General features: G+C 37.9%; 1 protein-coding gene across 10 annotated transcripts in view; it reads right to left on the minus strand.

Moving 5' to 3' along the window:
- LOC111873173 (ATP-dependent helicase brm) overlaps window positions 1–24,800 on the minus strand; it is a 63,446-nt gene that overhangs the window by 14,936 nt on the left and 23,710 nt on the right. For all 10 annotated transcript variants that reach the window (XR_002844360.2, XM_023867662.2, XM_023867661.2 and 7 more), the window contains 11 exons: window positions 23,080–23,215; window positions 22,157–22,238; window positions 20,228–20,385; window positions 18,317–18,494; window positions 17,363–17,605; window positions 16,057–16,223; window positions 14,392–14,580; window positions 13,633–13,963; window positions 10,303–10,533; window positions 8,919–9,218; window positions 206–474 (listed from right to left, as the gene is read on the minus strand). Coding sequence is in view for 9 of the 10 variants with exons in the window: in XM_023867662.2 (XP_023723430.1) it covers window positions 206–474; window positions 8,919–9,218; window positions 10,303–10,533; window positions 13,633–13,963; window positions 14,392–14,580; window positions 16,057–16,223; window positions 17,363–17,605; window positions 18,317–18,494; window positions 20,228–20,385; window positions 22,157–22,238; window positions 23,080–23,215 (2,284 nt within the window). In the remaining variant the exon portion in view is untranslated. The remainder of the gene's footprint in view (window positions 1–205; window positions 475–8,918; window positions 9,219–10,302; window positions 10,534–13,632; window positions 13,964–14,391; window positions 14,581–16,056; window positions 16,224–17,362; window positions 17,606–18,316; window positions 18,495–20,227; window positions 20,386–22,156; window positions 22,239–23,079; window positions 23,216–24,800) is intronic.

A 24,800-nucleotide genomic window follows, 5' to 3' on the forward strand; every position in this document is an offset into this window, starting at 1 on the left:
AGGTACAATAGGCCAATCAGTGGCCACCATGCCGAGTGGACCCAAATGGACTCCACCCCCCACTATGTGAATTACGAAAAAAGAAGACATGGGAAGATTGTTTGGACCTGTACATTAGACTCCTAGGAGAGAGGAAATTGAAGAGCCTGGCATTAAATAAGGAAGANGAGGGAGAGAGAGAAAAAAAAAACACACAGGAACTCACCAATCAGCATACTTAATCACAATGTTCATGAGCTTCCGCATTTGTTTTTTTATTTTGCCATTTACTAAAGTTCCTTTCTCAAGGGGAGGGCGCCCCCGTCGCTTCTTGACATGGGGCTGCTCTACCACCATTACAACAGGTGGAACTGTCACAGCTGAACTGTTCCCACTTCCAGCATCATCCTCATCTTTCCGTCTCCGTTTCCGGAACTTCTTTCTGGCAGGTTTTCTTTCTTCTTCCTCCTCCTCCTCAATTCCATCATCAATGGCCTGAAACATGTAGTGTAATAATTACCCTGTATAAAATCTAATACTGTGTGTTCCAAAATTATCTTTCCTATTTTAGTCTGTTATTAAATGGTACTATGAACATTAACCTGTGAGGTATGTACAAAAGGTTCACACAGTTTAGAAAGTTACACAAAAATGCAATGTTTACAGTTCTGTAGTCAAATTCAAAGAGAGTCTTTCACATACCCAAGCAGCAATACTCACATATGCACAGCATTCATTTTCATTATACTCAAATATGTCAAGTCTTTTTATGCAAGATTTTATGACATGTTATTGTAAAAAGAAATCAAGCAAATTTCATACACAGAATGTTGTCACCATGGAACTGGGTTATCAAGTCATGTGTATTTGGTTATTTCATAATGCTATACCTAGTCAGAGATTATGCAATAAATGAGATTGATAGGGTGTTACAACTGAGGACTTAGGAAGTTTCATGGCCTATTTTATGGTCCTTTCTTTGCATTTATCAGGAGGACCTGAAGAAAACCACAAGAAATCCATCAAAATGCCCATAACCAGGTGACAAATTAATAAGAAACAGGTACATCAATACTGTGTTAACCTGCTCAATGCTTCAATTACTGCAGTAATAACTTTATCTTTTACAATTTGAGTTAAATGACAGACCCATCTAAAAAGAACTGTAGATACAGAGACCAGGAGCAAACAGGCTAACCTGAATACAGATTAAGGTGCCAAGAGCCAATAATCCAGTTATATTTCCAAATCTCCTAATATGGGAACAGAAACTCTTTGAAATGTGTTACAAGATAATGCAAACTGAATTTTCCATGTTTATTACCATACTTACTCACATAATTTACACATCTTTCTACCCAAGAGCTGTCTTGAACTTGTGAGTAAAATATGAGGATATTATCTTTCAGAGTATGTTACACATCACATCAAACTGAGGCTGGAAATATTACTATTGTATAATAGTGAGAAAAGACATGATTTTCATTCTTTTTGGCATACTTTATGACCATTTTAAACCTGGATGAGTAACTGTTATATTTCCTCATGTTTCATATATTCTTTGAAATCACTGGGACAGAAAGAAGTGGAAAGGCAAAATAATGAGACACAGAATGCTGATGCTGCTCAGCAGTAGCAGGTAAGAGCCACTCACACCTGGCTGGCAGGTGTGACAGGGATACCAGAACTAAGACAGGGACAGTGAATGTGGGACATTTGAACATCTGGACTGTGATGTTATAAGCAGCACAGAGTTGTAATGTTATTGAAGGTTTAAGAATGCATGTAAAATCTTGTGGGCTTCATTTCTTCATAAAGATCAGGATGGCATTTTTAGATTGCCTGGAAATTCACACCTACAGACTCCAACAAGCAATTCCCTGATAAATACTGAGATAAAACTGACCACGAGTAAGATTTGAACAATGCATAATTTTAGCAGAAACTGTGATTAAATGGCCATACACCATATTGCCATACTGCACACAAATTTAAACACATTTTCTGCAAACACTATAGATTAGTTGAAAAATTTTCAATGTGATATTTTGTCTCAGTGTTCACCAAGAAATTAAATGACAAGAGTCCACAGGCATGAATATCCATGCCATGTTGCCACACTGAATTCAACTCCATAGTCCCATTTTCCATGAATATTAAAACTTCAACAAAAACTTCATCTTCGGACATTTTCATTTTAATGTTCATCAAGGGATCACATGGGGCAGTTCATAGGTGTGATTTCTGGAAATATCATACACCTAGTTCCAGTTCTCAAGAGATTTCTAAGGGATAATCAGAAAGCAGTTGGATCTTACTTACTTACTTACTCATGGAAGCGGCCTCCATAGTCTAGGGGTAACGTTCCCACCTCATGACTCAAGGTACGCGGGTTCAAACCCAGCAGAGGTCATGGAATTTTTAAGGGCAGAAAAATTCAGGGAACAAATCCTCAGGGAGGGACTTTAAGCCGTGGGTCCAATGTCGTACATTTACGGCACGTAAAAGATCCTCATGTCTCTAGGAGACCTCTGAGCAAAATTAGGCAACAATTTCCCACCCAAGTAGTAGTAGTATTCGGTACCGACGGCCAACCTCGTTGGCTGAACGGGGCTGATATCACGCACCAGTACCGGTAGGGTATGGCGACAGTAGAAATTAAAGATGGACAATGGACCAATAACTGGTTTAAGTGCATGGGGAAACCCACCCCCCTCTAATAATAATAATAATAATAATAATAATAATAATAATAATAATAATAATAATACTGACTCATGGAGCTGAGCCCTTCTTGAGGAGCCACTAATTCTGCAGCTACTCACGACTTTACCAGCATTTTATGGAACCCAAAGGTTCTTTACCATGTTCACAAGAGCCCTCCACTGGTCCCTAGATCAATCCAATCCATGCCAACCAATTGTATTTCTCTAAGATCCATTTTAATACTGTCCACCCACCTACATCTTGGTGTTTCCATTGGTCTCTTTTCTTCTGGCTTTCCCACCAACATCCTATATGCATTCTTCTTCTCCCCCATTTGTGATACATGACCTGCCCACCTGATCCTCCTTGACTTGATCATTATCTACTTTACCCCAAATTATTTCATTTATTATGCATTAAGACAAATAGCAAATTGCAAAGAAACACAAAATTTAAATGGTGACAGCTTTCCAGAATGCTTTCAAGCATGACATCACAGTCCCTTCTGCTGCAAACATCTGCAGCACATGCACCAGAAGCAAGAAATATATGAATGCCACTGACTATAAGTTCCTCCAAACTAAGTGCCACTTGGTATCTCCCTCTTAAGTTTCTGCCTTAATTGTCATGGAAATCAGCAGCCAATGTCCATATTTTATAGTTGATCAAGCAGAGTGTTACATTACTTGAGAAGCCTTTGATACGTGTCTAAATTTACAATATATGATTAAGTGGCTGGCAGTCAGTGAAGTCACAAATTATATGATGAATTACTTATTTTGATGTGTATTAGTAACAGTTTTAGGCTAAAAGTTGGAGCTAAAAACATGATATTAATTCCCACCCTTGGTTTTTTGTCTGAAAGTATGGGTGTACAAATTATGTGAGTAAATATAGCAGCTATTATTCAATTTTTAAAATAGAAAATTAATTTTGGATCATGCTATATGGTAAGGGTAAAGCTATTTAAGAATGATAATTCTGATGATAGAAAGCAAAACTGGAGATAAAGAACTGTGGAATGAATGGTAGAGGAATGGGCAACCACATGTAAATCTGCCCTACTGCACATCTGTTACTAATCTTTTTATGAAATGACTATGGACTTTAGCAGAGGATCAACTGTTACATCATTTATGGTAAATGTAGGTTGCCCATGCTTAGTTAAGCACCACAACATGAAGATAAACGGGTAAGATGATGCATAGGTCCAAGCATTTTTACTCTTAGCATTAGATGGAGCAGAGTGGTCACATTCACACCCCAGTCACTCTACACCACTGGAAAGAATCCCCAGTTTGTACTGGGTGGGCACCACAGCCAATATGAATAAAGCAAACAATTGCTTCTGCCTCTGCTGAGAACTGAACCCCAATTCTCCACTTGTCGAGCCAGCAACTTGGCCACTATACTGAAACAATGTACTTTATATGGGCATTTATTATACATTCATGGAGATTACTGTCTTCTGGCATGTGACACCATATAACCTGGTAGTTTTTCACCTATGTTTTACAGCATGTGCAGCTGCCATCTTCAAAGTAGAAGTTCACTGCTGTGAAACCTCAAATCTTGCATACAGATTCTTATCTGAAGCATGATATATGTGAATGTTTGCATTTTCAATTTCCCTGCTATTCATTCCACTATATCCACTATAATTCTTCCATCAATAAAATCAACAATGAACCTTCATGGCTGATGATTAATAAATAATGTCATTATCATACTCTTTATTCATGTTGCAACAGATGCAAACAAAACCACAAAACCTTGGTACACTAAGCCCTCCTGGAACACGGATTCACTATTATCTCATTTTTTCTTATCAAATACATAAATAAATGTTACAATTCACATTAAAATACTGGGGGTTAGACTCAATGGTTTTTAGCGCATTTTAATGAAACTTATATAACACAAAGTTAAACATGACGATGTCAGTGCACAATAAGAAATAACAGGCATGGCATATCTGGCAACCACTGAACTGGGAGAAATAAAAAAAAACTTAGCCCGTTTCCTATCCAAGATTTGAAACAAGTATCTGTTAAAACAAGATGTGTTACCATAGTTAACGTACTGAGCGAACCAGACGTATGCAGCAGTTTCATTATAAAAAACTCATTTCACCAAAACGTAATTTTACATTATATGGCATTTTTCAAACTGGATCTTCCATGTTACAAGTGGGCCTATGTATATGAGCATGCCACAAAAGCATAACATACAACTTAAGGACAAATTATTACAAAAGCAATCATCACATTCCACCACTACTACTTTACAGCTAACAACACTCACAACTACATAATGAATATGGAAAAAAAAAATTTGAGAGTAAAAAAAAAATGGTCCTACTTTTCACAACATTATACAAGGACAAAACCTGGTGTTATCTTCTGTCAATGTCCCTGTGGGCCCTTGCTCTGGTTAGTGCTCCTTCCTTTCTCACCTATCCAATACAGTATATAAATTAAGAGCATTAATATGCAGCATGCTCACATGATTATATTGAAACAAAGTAATGCAAACACAGTGGAAGTCTGTTATAACAAGAATTCATAACAGTGCAAAAAACTGGCACTTTTTACAAATATTTTTACAGGCAATTTAAAACCAGAAAATCAGAAATCACTCCAAAAATGAAACAGCAAATGTATACGCTCATATCACTGCAACTGACGAAAATGTAAAAATTTATATGGGAATTAACATATACTCTGTAATACATAACATATGAATCATATCCTAAAATCTGAAGCCAATAAACACACAAAAAGGTCAGTGGGGTTTAATAACAGTGGATAATTTAATCTGAACACCATGAACAGTGGGAAAAATCATCTGTACAGTACCAAACACTGAATAAACATAGCAGCTGAATGGTCTAGTGCCAACTTGTGATTGCATTTGCACCTGAACTACCTAGTAATTCAATTTCATTTTCCTTGAAAACTTATACAAAAAATAATACAGTATGTCCCTTCTTCCTGCTAGAACACAGAAGCTATGTAAGCACGTCATCTCACCATCATCACCAAGTTTAAATATTGTGGCATGTCCGCTGAAAGCTAGAATAGTTTAATCACAAAAGACACCTGATGCTATGTTAGAGCACTGTAAACACGTGACCGCAGAAAATGTTACATACGCAAAAACAGAGGAAATGTGGGAAGTGAATTTCTCTGTTGGTTCTGTGCAGAGACTACATCTGGAGAAAAAAATTAACAAAGAGTCAGTCAAGTGGTGAGTGGTTAGCAGTTAAAATTGAGAGTAAGTCTGCAGGCAGACAGACAATGGTTAGGGGTTGCAGCCATGAGGAGTCGAGTTGTGAGACAATCGCCAGCCAGTAATGATGTAAACACAAAAGCTGAGGAATATAAGGTGTTGGGAGACAATATTATATTTAAGCATCCTGTTACACTCTACACAATGTATGACACAAACTCCGTCCTAAGTGCAACAATTTATTGTGGTTCTTTTGTCTTCTTTTCTTCTACACTACATGTTTTGGTTGTAAATGGCCATCATCAGGTGTATTTCTCTCATGTAGCTGTTACACTGCACGTAGTTTAAAATTTAAAAACACCAGCTTTCTTAATTGTTCATTTCTCCATTGTTAATAGGTCCTGATACATCAGAATCCACTTGCTGATATCTGTCAGATATGTATAAAAATCTTTGTTAATTTACATATGTCAATGTGATTTTTGAATTTTGGTATTTTTAAAAAACTTCAATTTAAATTTACAAATTTTTAAAATTAAAAAAAAAATTAATTGTCCTGTATTAAAGATAGGCAGCGGCATGCACACAGGAAGCCTGCACAGAATAATACCTGAATGGTGCTGAAAACAAGAACTAGCCGCTGCAGCACTGTAGACCTAGAGCAGGTATCTCTGTGAATTTTAAATTTAAAAAAAAATCTAATTTTTAATTTTAATTGAAGATTTTTAAAAATACCAAAATTCAAAAATCAAATTCATGTATGAAAATTAACAAAGATTTTATACATATATGACAAATATCAGAAAGGGGATTCTGATATATCAGGACCTATTAACAGTGGAGAAATGAACAATTAAGAAAGCTGGTGTTTTTAAATTTTAAACTACGTGCAGTGTAACAGCTACATGAGAGAAATACACCTGATGATGGCCATTTACGGCCGAAACATGTAGTGTAGAAGAAAAGAAGACAAAAGAACTATAATAAATTGTTGCACTTAGGACGGAGTTTGTCATACATTGTTGGGAGACATTACCAAGCAACAACCAGTGAAGACACAGCAGGCAAAGAATAAGTATGTGTCACAGCAAATCATAAAGAGTGTGTGAATTAGTGAAAGTGCATAATTAATTGTAGTTTTGATTTGTAAGAGTCCAATTAACCCAATTACCAATCTCAACCCTGCCTTTAGTCACTTAACATGTGACAAACATGCTGCTACAATGAATTCACTACTACTATTCCCAAAAGAGCCAGTCATGGTAGCTGAGCGGTCTAAGGTATGTACTGTCTTCACTCACTCAGAAGCCGGAATCGTTTGAATCCCACACAAAGCATGGATGTTTGGTATGTGTATGTGTTTATTCTATGTTTGTGTTGTCCTGTATTTAGGCAGAGGCCTTGCAACAAGCTGATCACTTGTCCAAGGAGTCCTCCGTCTGTAAATGATCATGAAACTGAAAATCAGAGGCCAGAACCCAAAGGGGCTGTAGAGCCAGTGAAAAAAAAAATCCCATGAGAAATGTGATGGCACACATGATGTGCCGCTGCTTTGTGAGTAGGACTTATCGGAGGTTGGTACATATAAATTAAAACTGGTGAATGCATACAGATGCATATTTACATGAGAGCTTTCAGTACAATGTCAAACATGCTTTAAAAATATGTAAGATTTTAGGCTTTCACGGCAGTGACTATGAAGAGAGCAGTCTTCTGGGATTTGGCACCGTGTATATGTGGTGTTGACCGACGTTTCGGAGGAACGTATCGCCTCCATCTTCAGGGTAGAAGGAAAAATATAATCCGCAAGCGAAGAGACCGTGAGAACTTGTGAGCAGACTGGTCTGCTTTTACCGGTTCTCACGGTCTCTTCGCTTGCGGATTTCTAATATTTTTCCTTCTACCCTGAAGATGGAGGCGATACGTTCCTCCGAAACGTCGGTTAACACCACATATACACGCTGCCAAATCCCAGAAGACTGCTTTCTTCATGCTTTAAAAATCTTGCATATGTCCTGTTAGTTCACATGTTCCTTAAAAGGAACCAAACTAATCAGTAGGATGGATGGTGTGGAGGCAATTTTTTAGCTCAACTAATGAGTATCTTTCATGGAGACCCTGTTAATACATTACTAAGCTCCTCTCAGTTTTGTTCAAACACAATAGGTCAGTCATCTGTCCGACAGTTATCAGCATGACGTTCAACAAAACTCCAAGAGCTGTACCACAGAAAGAGCCACATAAATAGCGAACTTGATGAGAGAAACACAGTAGTTCAGTGAGGGTAACTCTCAACATGCAGGCAGTATGTACCCCGCATGTGAAAGTGCACTATAACCATTATTAGATAATTCATTCTACCCCGAGGCATAGAGCATGCCAACTGCTTCACCTCTCAAAACACTGTTCTACCAAGCTGACTCATCCATGTGACTGTCAAAAACAACAAAATTTAATTTTTTAGTCTATAGCCCAATGGGGTGGCAAACAGTGCAAACTACACTAGGTTACGTACTTCCACGAAGAAAAGAAAACTTTCTGAATATTCTCTTTCTTCATGCTGTTATATTTGTTATTTCCTGCGATGCACTAACAGGTACTCTCCTGCACATGTACTGGGACTGTCTATGAAGACAGCCACACTCCTGAGTCAAGATGCAAGAATGCTGTGATGTCAGAAGTGCACACACGAGTCTCAAAGAATATGAATTTGTGGTTATACCAAAGTGTTAAACTCAAGCTTACACAAATCCAGAGAGGAGAGAAATGTGCTTATTACTGTGAAAATTCTGAAAATGTGTTCTCATTAAAACCAAAACTTAACGTAGTACTTGTTATAGGCCATACTCATTACACCAAACTTCCACTGTATGTTTTATAACATACAGTTATGAAAGGGTTAGAGGAATGAACATGAGCGTAAATTATTTAATATATGGACCCTGCAACATTTTAATTATTTCTTCCACAAATAATAAACATCCCAGGAAACCTTCACTTACCTTCAGCCATTCCTTTTCTGTCAGACTGTCAGTATAATCCACTTCCTTACGTTGGCGAGAGCCTCGCCCATAGTAGCGTTCTTCTTCCTCCTCTCCTGTCCATTTCTCCACCTCTTCATCCTCTTTCACAAGCCATGTTGGTAACTCCTGTTCCTCCATCAGACGAGGTCTGCGGTCTGAGCCAAGTTTCGAATCCTCACGCCGACGTTCAATGTCCATCTTCTGGAACATCTCGAATTCGGTCTCACACCGAGCAATCATCTGGTTCACAGTCTCATCATCAGGCACTTCATTCTCCTCCTGGAAAGCAATTGGTTTTATATAACTAAAGAGTCAGTTCTTCCGCACCCCGAATTCCAAACTGAATTCTGTAGAAAGAATTTTCATTAGCCTCACATATTCACTATCCAAGTATATCTTCAATAACCATATCTAACTGTGAAGCAATAATAGCCCTTCCTGCAAACTGAATTTGTTCAATAAATAGTAAGACTTTAATATCAAATTTAAACTGAATCTCTTCATCCAGAATAATTACACGTGTAATCAATATGCAAGTGTAACAAAATGTATCAGAATCCAATTAAATTTCAAATACAGCCCTCAAAAATCAAAAGAACAAAAATGATAGAAAACTTACCTTATTGAATCAACAAGCACATTTCTGTACCTCCTACTTATATTTTAAAGGTTTTGGTTCATTCTAAATAGCCTGTTATCACCTTTACATCAGAAATAAACTGATACTTTTAATTACAGGGGACATAACACATACTATGAAGAAGACAAAGATTTGGAGAATGTAAAAATTGCTAATTTGTAGAAGTACTAGGAATCATAGATCCCATTTTCAAAGCATTATTAGTTTCTTAGCACACAATAATATAAATTTATGACATTTTCTAGACCAACATTATTTTATGGTAGTGAGTAACGGACAATAGGAACTGATGACAGATGTTTGGTATCAGCCAAAATGCACTTCATGTGGACTGCAGGATACAACCTTTCAGACCAAAGATGAAATAAATAAATTAGAACTATAAATTTAAGAAACAACAGAATATATAAAAAAATACAGAAAAGACTGAGGACACGTTGGCAGGATGAGCTTTGACAGTATTCCTCAAAAGTTTACATGATATCAGCAAAAGTGGGGAAAAAAGGTTTAGCAAGACCTCAAATACTAGGATCCTATTTGTAATATCTGCAACAAGTTTCAATAGGCCTAATACTGTAAAAGACAATCGTGACATCTAAACCAACACGATAAAAGAAAATTATATAAACTGTCCAAGATCATCAATTCTAGTTCTATAAATATTTCTCAAACAAACATACTTTCATGTTTCAAGCATATTTTTATCAGAGAACTGCAATTTACCTCATCATCTGCCTCATCCTGGTGGAGAATTGTTTTGAGGAATTTCTGACGCTCTGAGCCGGTTGATTTCTGATCAAACATGCCAGCCTGAATCACTTTCTCATCCATATTGAGTTTGTAACGCGCTGCTGCTAGTATACGTTCCTCCACAGAGTTCACTGTCATGAGTCGCAGGACCCGCACTTCATTCTTCTGACCAATACGGTGAGCTCGGTCCTGGGCTTGCAAATCCTAAGACATATCACAAACCATTACTATAATTCTCTGTTTTACAATCACACACTTACAGAAAGAGAGTTTAATACATTAAATTGTCTAGTTGGAAATGTGACAGAACTTTGCTTCATTAAAAGTTCACAATTAGAAATGATTACAAGACACAAAATTTAGATTTCTTCTTATTTAGTTACAGCCTGCTAGTGACTCTCACAATGCTCAAATATAATAAACAGACACAGTCCAACAAATGCCCAGCTAGATCTGAATATGTTAAAAGTAGAACAAAAAATACATAACCTGAATTCATATTTCGAAAAAGTATCATTTATGCTAAAAATGCAATATTTTTTAACTAAAAGCAGTATATCTCAAATGATGATAAGTAAGATAAGCAGACAGTTACCTTAACCTTTATGAGCCGAAGGACACCATATGGGGACCTTTAAAGTACAGCCGAGTGGCCGAAAGACACAGTATGGGTATGTGCAGTCCACGAGTGCGCACAGTGTTTTAAAATCTAATTTTAAGATAGAAATTATTGTTCTACGTACATTATTTTTGGATACCTGCTTTATAATTAGTCTGTCTCCCCTCCTGCGTCATCTAATTGAATGTTGCCTTCGTGTGGAACTGTTGGAAACATCCGGAAATGCATAGTCCGTCGCACTTCACGCATTTTGTCCGGATGTAACTTTATTTCCTACGCGAAGAGCACACACGACATCTTAATCTCGTAGAAGAGGAAGTAGGCCAATGATGTCGAGAGGCCTCCTCTAATCGAGATATCGCCAATGTCACAGCAGGAGGTTGACCCGTGGACCGCTGAGGGCGAGGTGGACCCCTTGCAGCATGTTCCAGCATGTTGCGCACAAGGGCGAGACGAAATTCTCTGTGTGAAAATTACGCGCCACAGGATGACAACAGGATGAAACTGTTCAGAATCGTCATATCCAGGAAATGGAAAAATAGTTTATTTGTCCATTTCCAGGTCTGACGACTGATGCTATAACTGTTTGCCATTCTGTCCGCTTTGTCGACATAACCCATGTGTGTGTTGTAATCGGCAACAATTGCTGGCTTGATGGCATTTCCATGCTCATCACAGAAACTGCCTTCTGCTGGAGGACAGTGCATGTTTGTCATTATGTAAACGTCACATTTGTCCTTCCAAACTACTGCTGTCAAGTTCTGTCTCACCCTAAGACAAATGTCACCTTTCTTCAGTCGAAATTGTCTTCGTCAAAAATCGTCAGGCAAGCCCTTCCGATTAGGTCTGACTGTCCCACAGCATGTTATGTCCTTTGTCGTCAGTTCCTCAAACAAGTCTGGTGATGAAAAGAAATTGTCCATGTACAGTTTGTGACCTACGCCCTCAATACATCTGCATAGGTCCCTAACTGTAGCATGTGTCGCTGTCACGTCTTGGTCGGCACGTGTCCTGTCTTTTCCTAGGTAAACTTTCATGTCATAAGTATACCCAGCGGCGTCACAAATTTTGAAGATTTTGATTCTGAAACGTTTGTGTTTCTTAGGAATGTACTGCCTAAAAACCACCCTCCCTTTGTATTTTACAATTATTTCGTCAATGGCCAAATGTTCGGAAGGGTTATAATATTTTTCAAATGCGTCATTGAGAGTGTCGAAGATGGTCCGAATTTTCCAAAGTCGGTCATAACTGTCGGCATTCCTATCAGTTTCTGTATTGTTGTCTACAAAATGAAGAAAACGAAGAATGTGTAGGAAACGGTCGCGTTTCATTGTGCTAGAGTAGAAAGGCGTGGCAAATTGTTCTGCAATCGACCATTAGTCCTTTAGTCTGTCTCTAATGTCATGTCCCATTTGAATGATTATTCCTAGAAACAGAAACATCTCGGAATCGGTCACGTCAGGCCGCAGAGAAGGTCCGTCTTCAAGTTTGTCTAGGTACTGGTGGTAGTACCTATTGGTCTCTTCCACCAGCAGACGGATAATCCCTGTGAAGTATAGCATGAAAATGCAGAAAGGGGTGGAATCCTTATTTACGTGTGGAGCTTCATTGATATTTAACGCCACAGCTCCACTGGAATAATTATTCACACGCCTCCTGCCATGCTGGTGTGGTGGTCCCCAGGTTGCCAACGAAGATGATGCGTCTTCATCGTCTTCAATTTCTGAATCTCTTTCTTCCTCGTCGCTCTCTGAGGTTTCTCTGGCACAGTCTGAATCGGTGTCATTTAGCAGCTGGTTCTCAATTTCATCTTCTTCCAAGTGAAACGAGGCCACGGTGAATGTTCTTTTCACTTCACAACGCACTAGCTATGAAGTCTGGCAGTACTGTTTATACAGTTCATAGAACAGTTATCGCTTGTGGCTCCTCTCAGATATAGTCTTAGAGTGTCAAGGACAAATAGCGAGAGCTTCATCCACACTTGTGTATACAAAGACGGTCCAGTACTTGGAATGTGTTTTATAAACAGAAGCTTCGAACCCACTCGCAGATAAGATGGTTCGAGTAAGCATGATGTCAGCAGTAGGCATTTGTACAGCAGAAACGTTTTGTGCAGAAACTGTATGCATATTTGTGGACACGTTCGAAATTGAGGGAATTTTTTTTCTGGAACCAGTGTAACAATTTTTACAGATTCTAAAACCTGTAAATTACAATATCTGATTCTATATTCTTTCTAGATAAAAGCCGTATTTATTTCGTTCATCACAAAAATTGCAGAAATCACAGCATTTTCAGTAACATGATTACAATTTTTATTACTCTACAATGGCGGGCATTTAAATTAACTCCATCTCGCTGCCACTACCAGAATTTAAATGGCCTGTCCCCTAATGGTTAATGAACTGCACTGGCTGCAGGTGACTGAAATTCTACACAGTACTGAGAGTTAATGGACTTATGTACACAAAGTACTGCCTCTCTGCAAATTATTCTCAATCCATTCCAGGTAACATAGGTTTTACTGTGCTACCCTATCCTTCAGAGACTGAAGAAGTGCAAGTGAAAACTCATGTCAAGATACCCGCTTTCCAGTAGAAATTAATACCAAACACACCCCCAAAAGCATGACTTCATATGGGAATACTGTTGCCACCCTCTTGGGGCAGTTCTGCAACAATTACCTGATGTGGATTCCAATCTGAGTCAAAAATGATAACAGTATCAGCAGACTGCAAATTCAGACCTAGTCCTCCAGCTCGAGTGCTCAACAAAAACACAAAGTAGTCAGACTCAGGGCTGTTGAACTTGCGCAGAAGTTCACCCCTGTCTTCAGCTTTAGTGGTGCCATCCAGACGCAAATAGTGAAATCCACGCCATCCAAGATAATCTTCCATAATGGTCATAAGTTGTGTCATTTGACAAAAAAGAAGCACACGATGACCAGTTGCCTTCAGCTTTGGCAAAATGCGGTCAAGCAATTCAAATTTTCCTGATGCTCGGTACAGATCTGGCCTATAAAACATGCACATATTACTAATAAACAATCAGATAAGGGTTCTTGTATGTTCAATTAAAAATCTGATTCATAAAAGGAATACAAAATCAGTGTATGTATAATATTCACACACCAGTACCTTGAGAAACACAAAGTACTGGAAAATTATGCAGTATTTAAAAAGTTGCAATGACTTCTTGACATATAACAAAACCTCACTGCACAAACAAAGCACTACTCTACCGAACTTCTCTCTTTTCTTTCTTTTTCCTCAGTGCTCTGAACCTTCAAAAAGCAGCAAAGTTACAACCTATCAAACTGATAACATAGTCCAAATTAAGCATAAAAATAAAGATGCAAAACACACCACATAAATAAGGAGTAGCCACACATTTTCTTTGTTCCAATCTGCATGCTAAGATCTATCATTTTCAGAAAGTCTTACCCTATAACAACACTTCCATGGATGCCAACATGGTCACAGTATGCCTTCTCAATGTGCTGAAACATGAATGGATGATTGCAGAGCTTACGAAGCTGCATTATGGTGTTCATAAGCGCTTTGGCTCCACCCTTCCCTTGCTTTCCTTTCTCAGATCCATCAGTTAGGAGGACTCCCTTACTTTGCATGTGGCTGCAAACACAGATCCATGATTATCCGAGCCTTCATTCAATGCAGGACATAATATTTCTATGAAGTACAGAGAATATGTAAATTTATAATTCTTCCAAATTACAGTGGAACCTCGCTTAATGAGTATCTCTCATAACGAGTAATTCGCAAAATGAGCAAAACAAATTGTAAAAAAATGACTCGCTTAATGAGCGACGTTTCGCAAAACAAGTGACGAGAGGGGAAGTCCTGGATTGTGTGCTTGCTACATCAGTCTGTGTTTAGCACTCGTTCCGCTAGCATCTTAGTGTCGCTTGTGATCACACATTTTTCCAAACTTGTGTTCATTCATATTATTTGTGATTTTTTTGTGCAAAGTTTAACCCTTGCAGAAATGTCCCCGAAGAAAAAGCCGCAAAAAGACAGCTATAAGAGAATAAAAATAACCGTAGAAATGAAACATTAAATCACTGAAAAGCAAGAACGAGATGTGAGCGTGGCTGATCTAGCACGTACACACAATCGGTCTACATCAATGATTTGCACGATTTGGAGTTGCATTGTGTTTCACAGCAAGAAGTTGTGGAGGAGAGTGTGTCAGAGGAGGAGGAGGAGGAGGTAACAGCAAAGCAACAATCTTCTGGCGCAATAAGAGATGTGCTGAAAGCATGAGAAACTGTTTCATCGTACATTGAGAAGCATCACCCTAATAAAGCAGTGGCTATGCGCGCTACAAATTTATTTAATGATAATACTGTGTCGCATTTTCACCAAATTTTGAAGCGTCGGCAAAAACAAATGTCTCTAGACAGCTTTCTAGTAAAAAAGAATTAGATATGTATCATAAATAATAAACTAATTATTTGGATAAATTTGATTTGTTTATTTATATTTGTGATTTATATTTGTAATTATTTGGATTTTTTTTGTTTCCTGCAAATTGAATTCGCATTCCAGGTTGGTTCATTCCGCATAGAAGAAAAGATGATGATGATTCATGCTCCTTAACAATGTATATATAATTTTCTTTGAATAAACGTTATGTATAAAATTTTTTGAGTATTTTTTCGGCGTGGAATGCATTATCGTATTTTACATTAATTTATATGGGAAAAATTGTTTCGCTTAACAAGTGTTTCCCATTATGACTAAGATTCTGGAACGAATTATGCTCATTAAGTGAGGTTCCACTGTATTTTACAAATGTCTATGGACTCAATCACATCTGTCTGCATCCAAATAATAAAAGCAGCTCTTTTATAACCACCACCACAAATGTAGTCCATCATAAAAATACTTGCACATGTCTGCATTATATAGAAAATATGTGCAACATATGCAGATCCATGCACACTTAACATCTGTTTAACATAAAACATATAGTTCGCTTGTTTACTTCATTTTACATCTTCATGACTTCTATGTCTCTCCATATTCTTGAAATAAATAACTGCAAATTGTCTTTGGAATGACCCTGTATGTCAAAACATTTCCCACCTGTACAGAACTCTCTGCAGCCCTGACATGTCACACTTGATGATGTATTCCACTTTGTCTGGTAACTGCGACTCAACCTCCTTTTTCAAACGACGCAGGAGGAATGGCCGTAAAACTTTATGCAAACGGCGGATGATCAGTATGGTTTCTTCTTCATTCAGTTCAACCTGTCATAAAATATCTAGTCAAATTCTGCTACCCAGCCAAGAAAAATTGAAAGTAATTTGTGTGCATATTTCTCAGGTGATGGGGACAAGACACTCACTCAGTTAGGTCACCTAGAAAGCGCTAATTAAGCGCCTGTCAGATCCACTACATCTATTTAATCACTTGAGACCAGGCCAATTCGGCATGAGATAACAAGAAAATATGCAATAAAAATTGTGACAGAGCACACACGTGTGGAACTAGGATAGAAAAAGAGGCTATATATAACTAAATGTCATAACTTTGTTCATGACACAGCTTACTCATTTTCTGTGAGGTACTCAGTTATGCTGGAACACAGGGTATCTTGAACAAGATTACTTGTTCATGGTACTACTCAATCCTTCAAGGCAAATGCCAGGATAATACAAATAAACAGGTCATGACTGTTTCATACCCCATCCTTGCCATTTCACCTGACTTTAACTAACTTCTGAAAATGACGGTGTTATTATTTTCCTTACATGGTCACAGTTCAGATCTCCCATGTCTGTAAGGTGTCTCTCATGTTATGGAGCAAGCGGCTATTCATAGGTTTCAAAAATTTCCTGCACTTCTTCTATAGTACCCGCATTATGCTTTACAATAATATTCAGGAGTCTTCTCTAACAGAAATTAATTATTTTCCTCAAAAAAAATCATAAATGCTGCTAGAGAATTTGTATTCTACCTAACTGCACTGTGTAGCTTCTTCTAAAGGTACAGGAAATCTGAATTTCAATCAAGAATTTTCCCAACATAACATACATGAAACACTTTTCTGAGATGCAAATTGTTGCAATGTGAACATAAGAGGGTTAAGCATACTGATTTTTTTTTAAATATGTTGCAGAAAATCTCGCATGGGAAAGGAGGCTACTGGAGGAGAAGATGACTGTACAGAGCACAGTGTCTTACCTAAACCAATTAAAATTTCCAATACAGTAAGGCAAAAATTTGAGTCCTCTAATTTTCCTATGGACACCAAGTGACAATTTTTTAAGGAACCACTGTACTGATTCATGGACAACTGGTTATAAAACGCTTACTTTGAGAATGTGTTGCTTTCTCACTAATAATTAAGACATTTTAAATGTCTCAGAACTATGCTGCAACTTGCCTTCTCTCCTGTTGTAGCAAAGGGAGCATTGAACCACTGTTCAAAGGTACTGACTGACTTGAAGATTGATGGTAGCAGGAAATTCAGAAGCGCCCAGAGCTCAGGGAGTTTGTTCTGCAGTGGGGTACCAGTAAGTAGAAGTCTGTGTGGAGCCAAGTAATGCGTGTTCAAAACTTGGGTCAATTTGCAGTGGTGGTTCTTCATGCGGTGTCCCTCATCAATAATCATGAACTTCCACCGCAACTATAATCACAACCACAATTATAACACCTCAACAATGACCACATTAACATATTTATTACCTGTTTAACTCCATGCTCTATGTAGCCATGGCTACACATTTTAACATTATAAGTTTAAATCTGAAAAATGAAGGCTCAACTAATACATGTTTCAAACTGATATAAATTTTGAATTTGCACGGTCCTCACATGAGCAGCAGCTGTCATAACTGGTACTGATCTACTTGCATTTATTCCATCATAATTCCTTATTTTCTTCTATCTTTCCTTCTTTCCTTTTCTCCTTTACATTTCTGGCCAGTACAAAGAATTCGGTACAGGGTGGATAACCTCTCACTAATCAAGGATTATGTCCACTGGAATTCCAAGTTATGATCCCTCATAATCAGTTGGTCATTCCCAAATACTTACATAATATATAAAAAGGCCCACTTATGTTATACCTCTTAAACCCAAATGTTTCCCAAAGTACTTTCTTTTCAGACATTTGTAAGAGTATGAGACCACATTCCACAGCCTACAAAACAATTGGCAAACTGATTGTTTTATATACCTCAATCTTTAAACATTCAAGTGTTTTGGAAAGTATACATGATACTGAATAACAACCATTTCGAGAACTCATTTCCTTTTCCAATTTCATCATGAACCTAAACTTTCAAAATTATACTGCAGAACCAAGCAGACCGGTAAACCTTACTATAACACTTGCCTTTGCAAGTACGGCCTTGTCCTTAATGATATACTCATATGTTGTGAGCAGCACATTGAACTTGGTGGCACGCATCTGACTTTGTATATTGCGACGCATGGTTGGAGAGCCCTTGTATGCCACAATAATGACAGATGGAGCCCACTTCTCAAACTCTAGCACCCAGTTGGACAGAGTGCTGCAAAGAATGACAGAATGGTATATACACTAGTATTATAATAAAAGATAAACTAATGCTCTGTTTACCCACTTAACCCATATTTTGTATTTACTTTTACCTTTTGTCTACAATTTACAGTAAAACCATTAGACTCTAGACCAATACATTTTTTAGAAATTTTGAGGATTCAGTGCTACCACTCATAGTGTGTGTGTTCTATTATAATGTCATTTAAAAGTAAGTTACATCAATCTTCATTCCACCACTTGCTCCACGATCACCCTCACCTATCATCTGTGGCTGGTACAATAGGCCAGAAGCGGCCGCAGTACAAGGGACTTAGTCCCACCCCACTAGCATTAAAAAAAAAAAAGCTACATCATTTCAGTTCAATACTTCAAGCTTTCCAACTGTAGAAGGGTGGCTGGCATGTCAGGCTGACAATCTTATCACCATCTATGAGCCAGCTATCTAGATGTGGGAGCCTTGACCTCTCACATCCTATGGGCCTTCACGGCCTGTTATATGGACAGCTTTACTTTTACGCTTCATTAAAAATTTAATTACTGCTTTTGCATGAAAATACTTCTTTGAAACAAAATTTTATGTAACCAGCAATTTTTGCGGCAAGCCATCTGCATTGGGCAGATAATAAAAGATAAACCAATATTTCAGTCACTGTACTATGTATTAAATTAAGTTTACACCAGAACTGTGCTTCTAATATTTGATAAATTCATTCAACTAAAATTTGTTTTTATAAAAATAATAACAAATTACTTATGAGAATATTTCCACATGCATCTTAAAATAAAAAAATGACAAAAAATATTTAAAGTAGCACACAAGAGTGTTCTGATTATACACAGTCATTTTACAGTTATGTGCCTTTGTGTTACACTTCTGGCACCTGTAGTAACCATAACATCCTCTTAATGGCCCGTTCAGCTGAAAGTTTAATCTTTGTAAGGCCACGGCCACACGAGCAACATTTACTGCTCGAAATCCGCGACAAATGAAGCTGCTGCAACTGTCGCAAATGAGGTGGCCACACTAGAGCCGCAATTACTGCTCTTGGGAGCGTCAAATGTCGCAACTAGGTGGCCACATGGAGCCGTCCGCGATACCGAGCGTCAATAGCCATCATGTCACAGTGTGTGTGCAAAATATGGCGAGCAGTAGGCTACTGAACAGACAAGCAGTATCCGCATTATGTTTATTATTAATCTGTCGTCGACGCCGAAAACAGCTACAGCAGAGGAGAAAGCGGTGGATCCATCCCGTGATGAGTGACAGGTCAGCGAGGTGGAAATTTGTGCTACTACGTCACAAGTTAATGGAATATCCCGACAAATTTCTCGTATATTGTAGGATGACAATCAAATCATTTGAAATACTCTTATCCCTCGTGGAGGATACCATTTGTAAAACTCCATAGCGATTCACTACCAAACGAAAACAAGATTCAAGTACCAAATAAAGCACGCGACAAATGAAGCTCGTGTGGCCAGGCGAACTACCGACAAATGCAGCTAGAAAATGGGCCGAGACCCATCCGTCCGCGACGCGACCTTCAAATTGCTCCCTCCGCCAAGAAACCAGCGTTATTTACTGCTCCGTGTGGCCCTTCTCATTTAACTCCATGGTGCGTATTTCTTGAACTTCATTTGTCGCTGATTTCGAGCAGTAAATGTTGCTCGTGTGGCCGTGGCCTAAGACTGAAACGCGTGGCAAGTGTTTCAGGTACTTACGACAAGGGGACAATAATAAGATAAGGTCCATTGACTCTCTTCTTTTCCATTAGGTACGTGATAAGTGCAATTGTCTGAATAGTCTTCCCCAAACCCATCTCATCTGCCAGGATTCCATTCAGGTTATTGTTATACAGGGATACCAACCACTCCAGACCCTAATCAAGAGCAAATTATTTTATTAAACCAATCTGTCACCACTTTCATTATCAGGGCCCAGATTTTGATGACATGTCATCTTTTTTTTTTTTTCCTTGTATCCTATGCGATGCTCTTAAATATATAAATCTCGGATATGAGCTGCTGGTTATAGAAATGTAAATTTCATAGGTAATTTTTTGTCACTTTTTGACATTTTCAGGTTTAAGGTCATTTTTTCATTTTGGGGGTAATTTTTGGAATTTTAAGGGTATTTCTTGTCATTTTTGGCCATTTTAGGGAATTTTTCTTCATATGTTTTCTGAAATGTGAATAATATGGAAGCGAAGTGTTCTTTCTCTTTCTCCTTTACGTCATTTTTCTGGATTTTTTCGGTCATTTTATAGGTCACTTTTTAAATATTTTCAGGTCATCAAAATCTGGGCCCTGGTCATTATCAGTGTTATCATCATCTGATGTCACACTTCTCATACAAACCAGTGAACCATTTGTTAGCGAGGAAAGAAAGAGATGAATCTAAATTTTTATGTCAGTCTAACTGGGGGGAAAAATGAATAAGCACTATCATACTACAACTGCCATTCATAATCTTCCTCTCTCATATATTACAATATGTTCACTTAAGGACACTCACAGTGTTCTAGAAACCACTCAAGTAGAACCAAATTCATGAATAGTGGAGCTGATTAAGCATTTTAAAGGGTCCTCTTCATTCAACATGGCACATTCACACTTCGAACTGCAGCATTATGGAAACAGATGAATTTCACAGTTACACATCCTGTCAGACACATCATTTGCAACCATGCGAATTTGAACATGTCCAATTATCATGAAAACTATCATTTCAGCCCAGGCCAGCCATATCATTTGCAGCATCAATTACTGTGAAAATGTTTTAAAAATGGTGTCAAGATTCATCTGGAGTTTCCTTTGTCTTAAAACATTTTAACAATACATTGATAAAATTTTTACCTGTGATTTCTCTTGAGTTTTACTTTCTCCTTGCCTTTTTCTATTTGGTTCTAATGGTCTGCCTTTTTTTTCTGACGTTCTGATGTTTCCTAATTTTTTCGTTTACTGCCCTTTCATTTACTTATTTTCTTAAGTGTTTTGACATCACTGCTCTTTTTCTTTTTTTATCAACTTATGTTGGAACTCTTCAGTTAAGACTGGTGGACATGTACACCTCTTCATTTCTACAAATTTTGTAAAATCTCTTAATTTGTTTTATCAAGACTGCACTCCCTTCATCCACCAGTCTCTCTCTCAGTCTTTCCTCTAAGAAGTGCTTCTCCTGTCTCATAATTTAGAGGCTTTCTGTACAATTATCATCCATACTGAGGTCTCCTGCTTTACAATACATGGGTACCAACATTTCAGAACGTATTGCCTCCACCTTCAGGCACAAACACATCTATGCTTAAGATGGAGGAAACCAAAATGCTGGTACCCATCAACTAGACTACATGATGCCATAACATATATCACAATATGAATCTTCACTGTTGTGAAAACCTTGAGTCTGATAACCATCCACATTCTTCATATGCAACAATGAGAAGAAACTACATTCCATATATGACATGTATTTGTAGTTGGAAAAAAGTTGTGTGTTAAATAACAAGCATTACAGAAATTGCAGTCATTAGTGTAACTCAATGATTAACTTGTAGCAGTAAATTTGTCTCAGCCCCAAACCTCTTAAACATTTTAATCCAAACAGAACTGACACTTAACATTTGATCTCAATTAACAAGCACCACATACCCTTATCTGGTATTCTTTCAGCTTGCCATTCACCATTATTGATGCCTGCTCTGTCACCTTCTCTGTGATCGTATGAGCAATACTGAAACAAAGACAAAATCACACACCAAAATAAGTAGTAACAAGATTACAGAATTCCTCCTCCAATATTACATTGATGAATAAAACATTCCTGTGTGGAGACACTGAGTTACTGATATGTTTATAAAGCAGATACACTGCACTTCAGTTAATATGAAATGCAAAGTAATCATATGGCTCTGTTAATACCAAAATCTGCTTAATTCTCGGATAGAAGGGGGTGGGGGGAGGCTACACAGGAATCAAAATATCTGACAAGTTAGAAAGAAGTCCATTATAAGCAGCAAAAGAAAATTTTTCGTATCACAGAAAGCATCCGATCTCCAGTTCAACTACCACCACATAAATAAACAAATGTGTAAAAACAAAAGTAGTTAATAACGACCATTTATGAACCAACCTGGTACTCTAGTAGTTAGCACAGTAAAGCAGTCCCAGGTTCAATTCCAATCACCTCCACTAATATCAAAATAATGATAAAAATTTGTCTGTGTTGTGTACTGACAACGCTGTGACCACCACCCAGTCCAATGCAGATCCCTGACCTCCCTAAAGCCCTTCAAAGGGCCCTGTCCTCAATTATACAGCCAGTACATTTTTGACTTAGCCCCTTCTATGATCTATTAACTATAACCATGTATAGGCCAAAGATGAGGAATGATAAAGTACGTGGCAAGAAGACTCCTCCTTGTGTCTACTAAAAATCTGTCTGTATGACAACCAATCACCCCAAAGTGAGGGAACAGACAATTCCCAAAATGTTACATATATCAGAAATACCTCAGACAATGGATAACGGCAATTATGATATTCATATCCTATCCTATTCTACTCTTACACACCTGTAATACGTCTGTTCCTCTGTGTAGTTCTTGTACTCATCATCTTCCACTTTGGCCTTTTGTATCACAACTTTAGCCTTCTCTTCTTCAGACATCTTGGGATTCAGTGAATTATCATCACTGTTCTTCTTCAAATCTATAGACAATTAGTTCAACTTATAATGGTACAAGATAACAAAAACAATTTTAATTATTACAATGAAATTACCAAAGTACCCTGAACCAATATACAAACATCTTGTTCACTACATTGGCCCGCATATTCAGGAGTTGACTATACAGACCAAAACCTTGATTTTACACTTTTGAAGGGACTATCAAAAAATAAGGGTAAAACTTAGGAAAGTGTTAAATTAGGAAAATGAAAATAACATAAGAAAAATGTGGGTTGCTTTATACCATAACTTTCTCCTCCAGGTTGGGGGTTGGGCATAAGGTTCTAAATTGTTCAGAAACCAGATAACCAGCCTAGGATGGATGGGCTGAATGGAAATTGACATCAGCTATGGAGTAAGAATAAAAGATTATAATGGCAACTTGGAATGTCAGATCAATGTTACAAACTGGGAAGACGGAAGAGATACCAAACGAAATACAAAAATTCCAAATAGACATAATCGCAGTACAAGAAATTCGTTAGATCAGACAAGGAAGGACTGAAAAATGTGATTATACTATGATTTACTGTGGATCAGAAAAAAGGAGAGGACAGTTAGGTATGGGATTTATGATAGCTAAGGCAATTAGAATATAACACAAATTGAAACTATCCACACCAGAATAGGTAAGGTAAGAATTAACCTTTATCGGACGGGCCATTTAATTTCCAGTAGGGGCAGCTGGACGGAGTTTATTTAAATGCCCGCCCTTCTAGAGCGATGAAATTGTAAGCATGTTTCTGAAAATGGTGTAATTTCTACATTTTTTATGATAAACGAACGAAATGAACGCTCCTTTAATGTAGAAAGAATATAGAATCAGATATTCTAATTTATAGATTTTAATATCTGTAAAAAAAATGTTACACTCATTCCAAAAAAAAAAATCCCAAAATTCATACATTTTCTGCACCATGCGTTCTAGCAGTGTAATACATTTTCTGCACCATGCGTTTTAGCAGTGTAAGTTCTTGTGGTGGCCTCACATACAATGCCTATCTCTTGTTGAAGCTTATTTATCGTATGGGACATGTCGGTATAAGTGTGGGCGTCTGAAATCTCTCTCCGTTAGAAATACACAGGAGAACGTTCTCAGAATATGGTGTTGCCAGATCAGTCATTTGTTCATTCATTGCAGTCAAACCATTGTGTTTGTAACGATTTTGAAACATCGCAATATGAGGTCAGCCACCCATGACATCATGAACCATTTTTGAAGGAAATATTCAGTTCGGCTAAGACGTGAATGAGATATTTGTATGTGTGGGTGCGATTTATGGCTTCTGGTCGTGGTCTAAGCACTGTGCTGGCAGTAAACCATTCACTGCTAGAGAGCCGTATAATTCACCATGGCCACACGACGACGTCGTATGGAAGATATTGAAACTGAAAAACAGCTGTTCAATGACACAGATTCGGACTGCTATTCAACCGATTCGGACAGTGGCGAAGAAAGTTGGAATTCTGATTCCGCGGACGAAGGGTCATCACCTTTGTCGGCAACTTGGGGACCGCCAGACCAGTGTGGCTGGAGAGGTGTGAATAATTATTCCGGTGTAGCTG

The sequence above is a fragment of the Cryptotermes secundus genome, unplaced genomic scaffold (genome assembly GCF_002891405.2).
Source record: "Cryptotermes secundus unplaced genomic scaffold, Csec_1.0 scaffold344, whole genome shotgun sequence".
NCBI lineage: Eukaryota > Metazoa > Arthropoda > Insecta > Blattodea > Kalotermitidae > Cryptotermes > Cryptotermes secundus.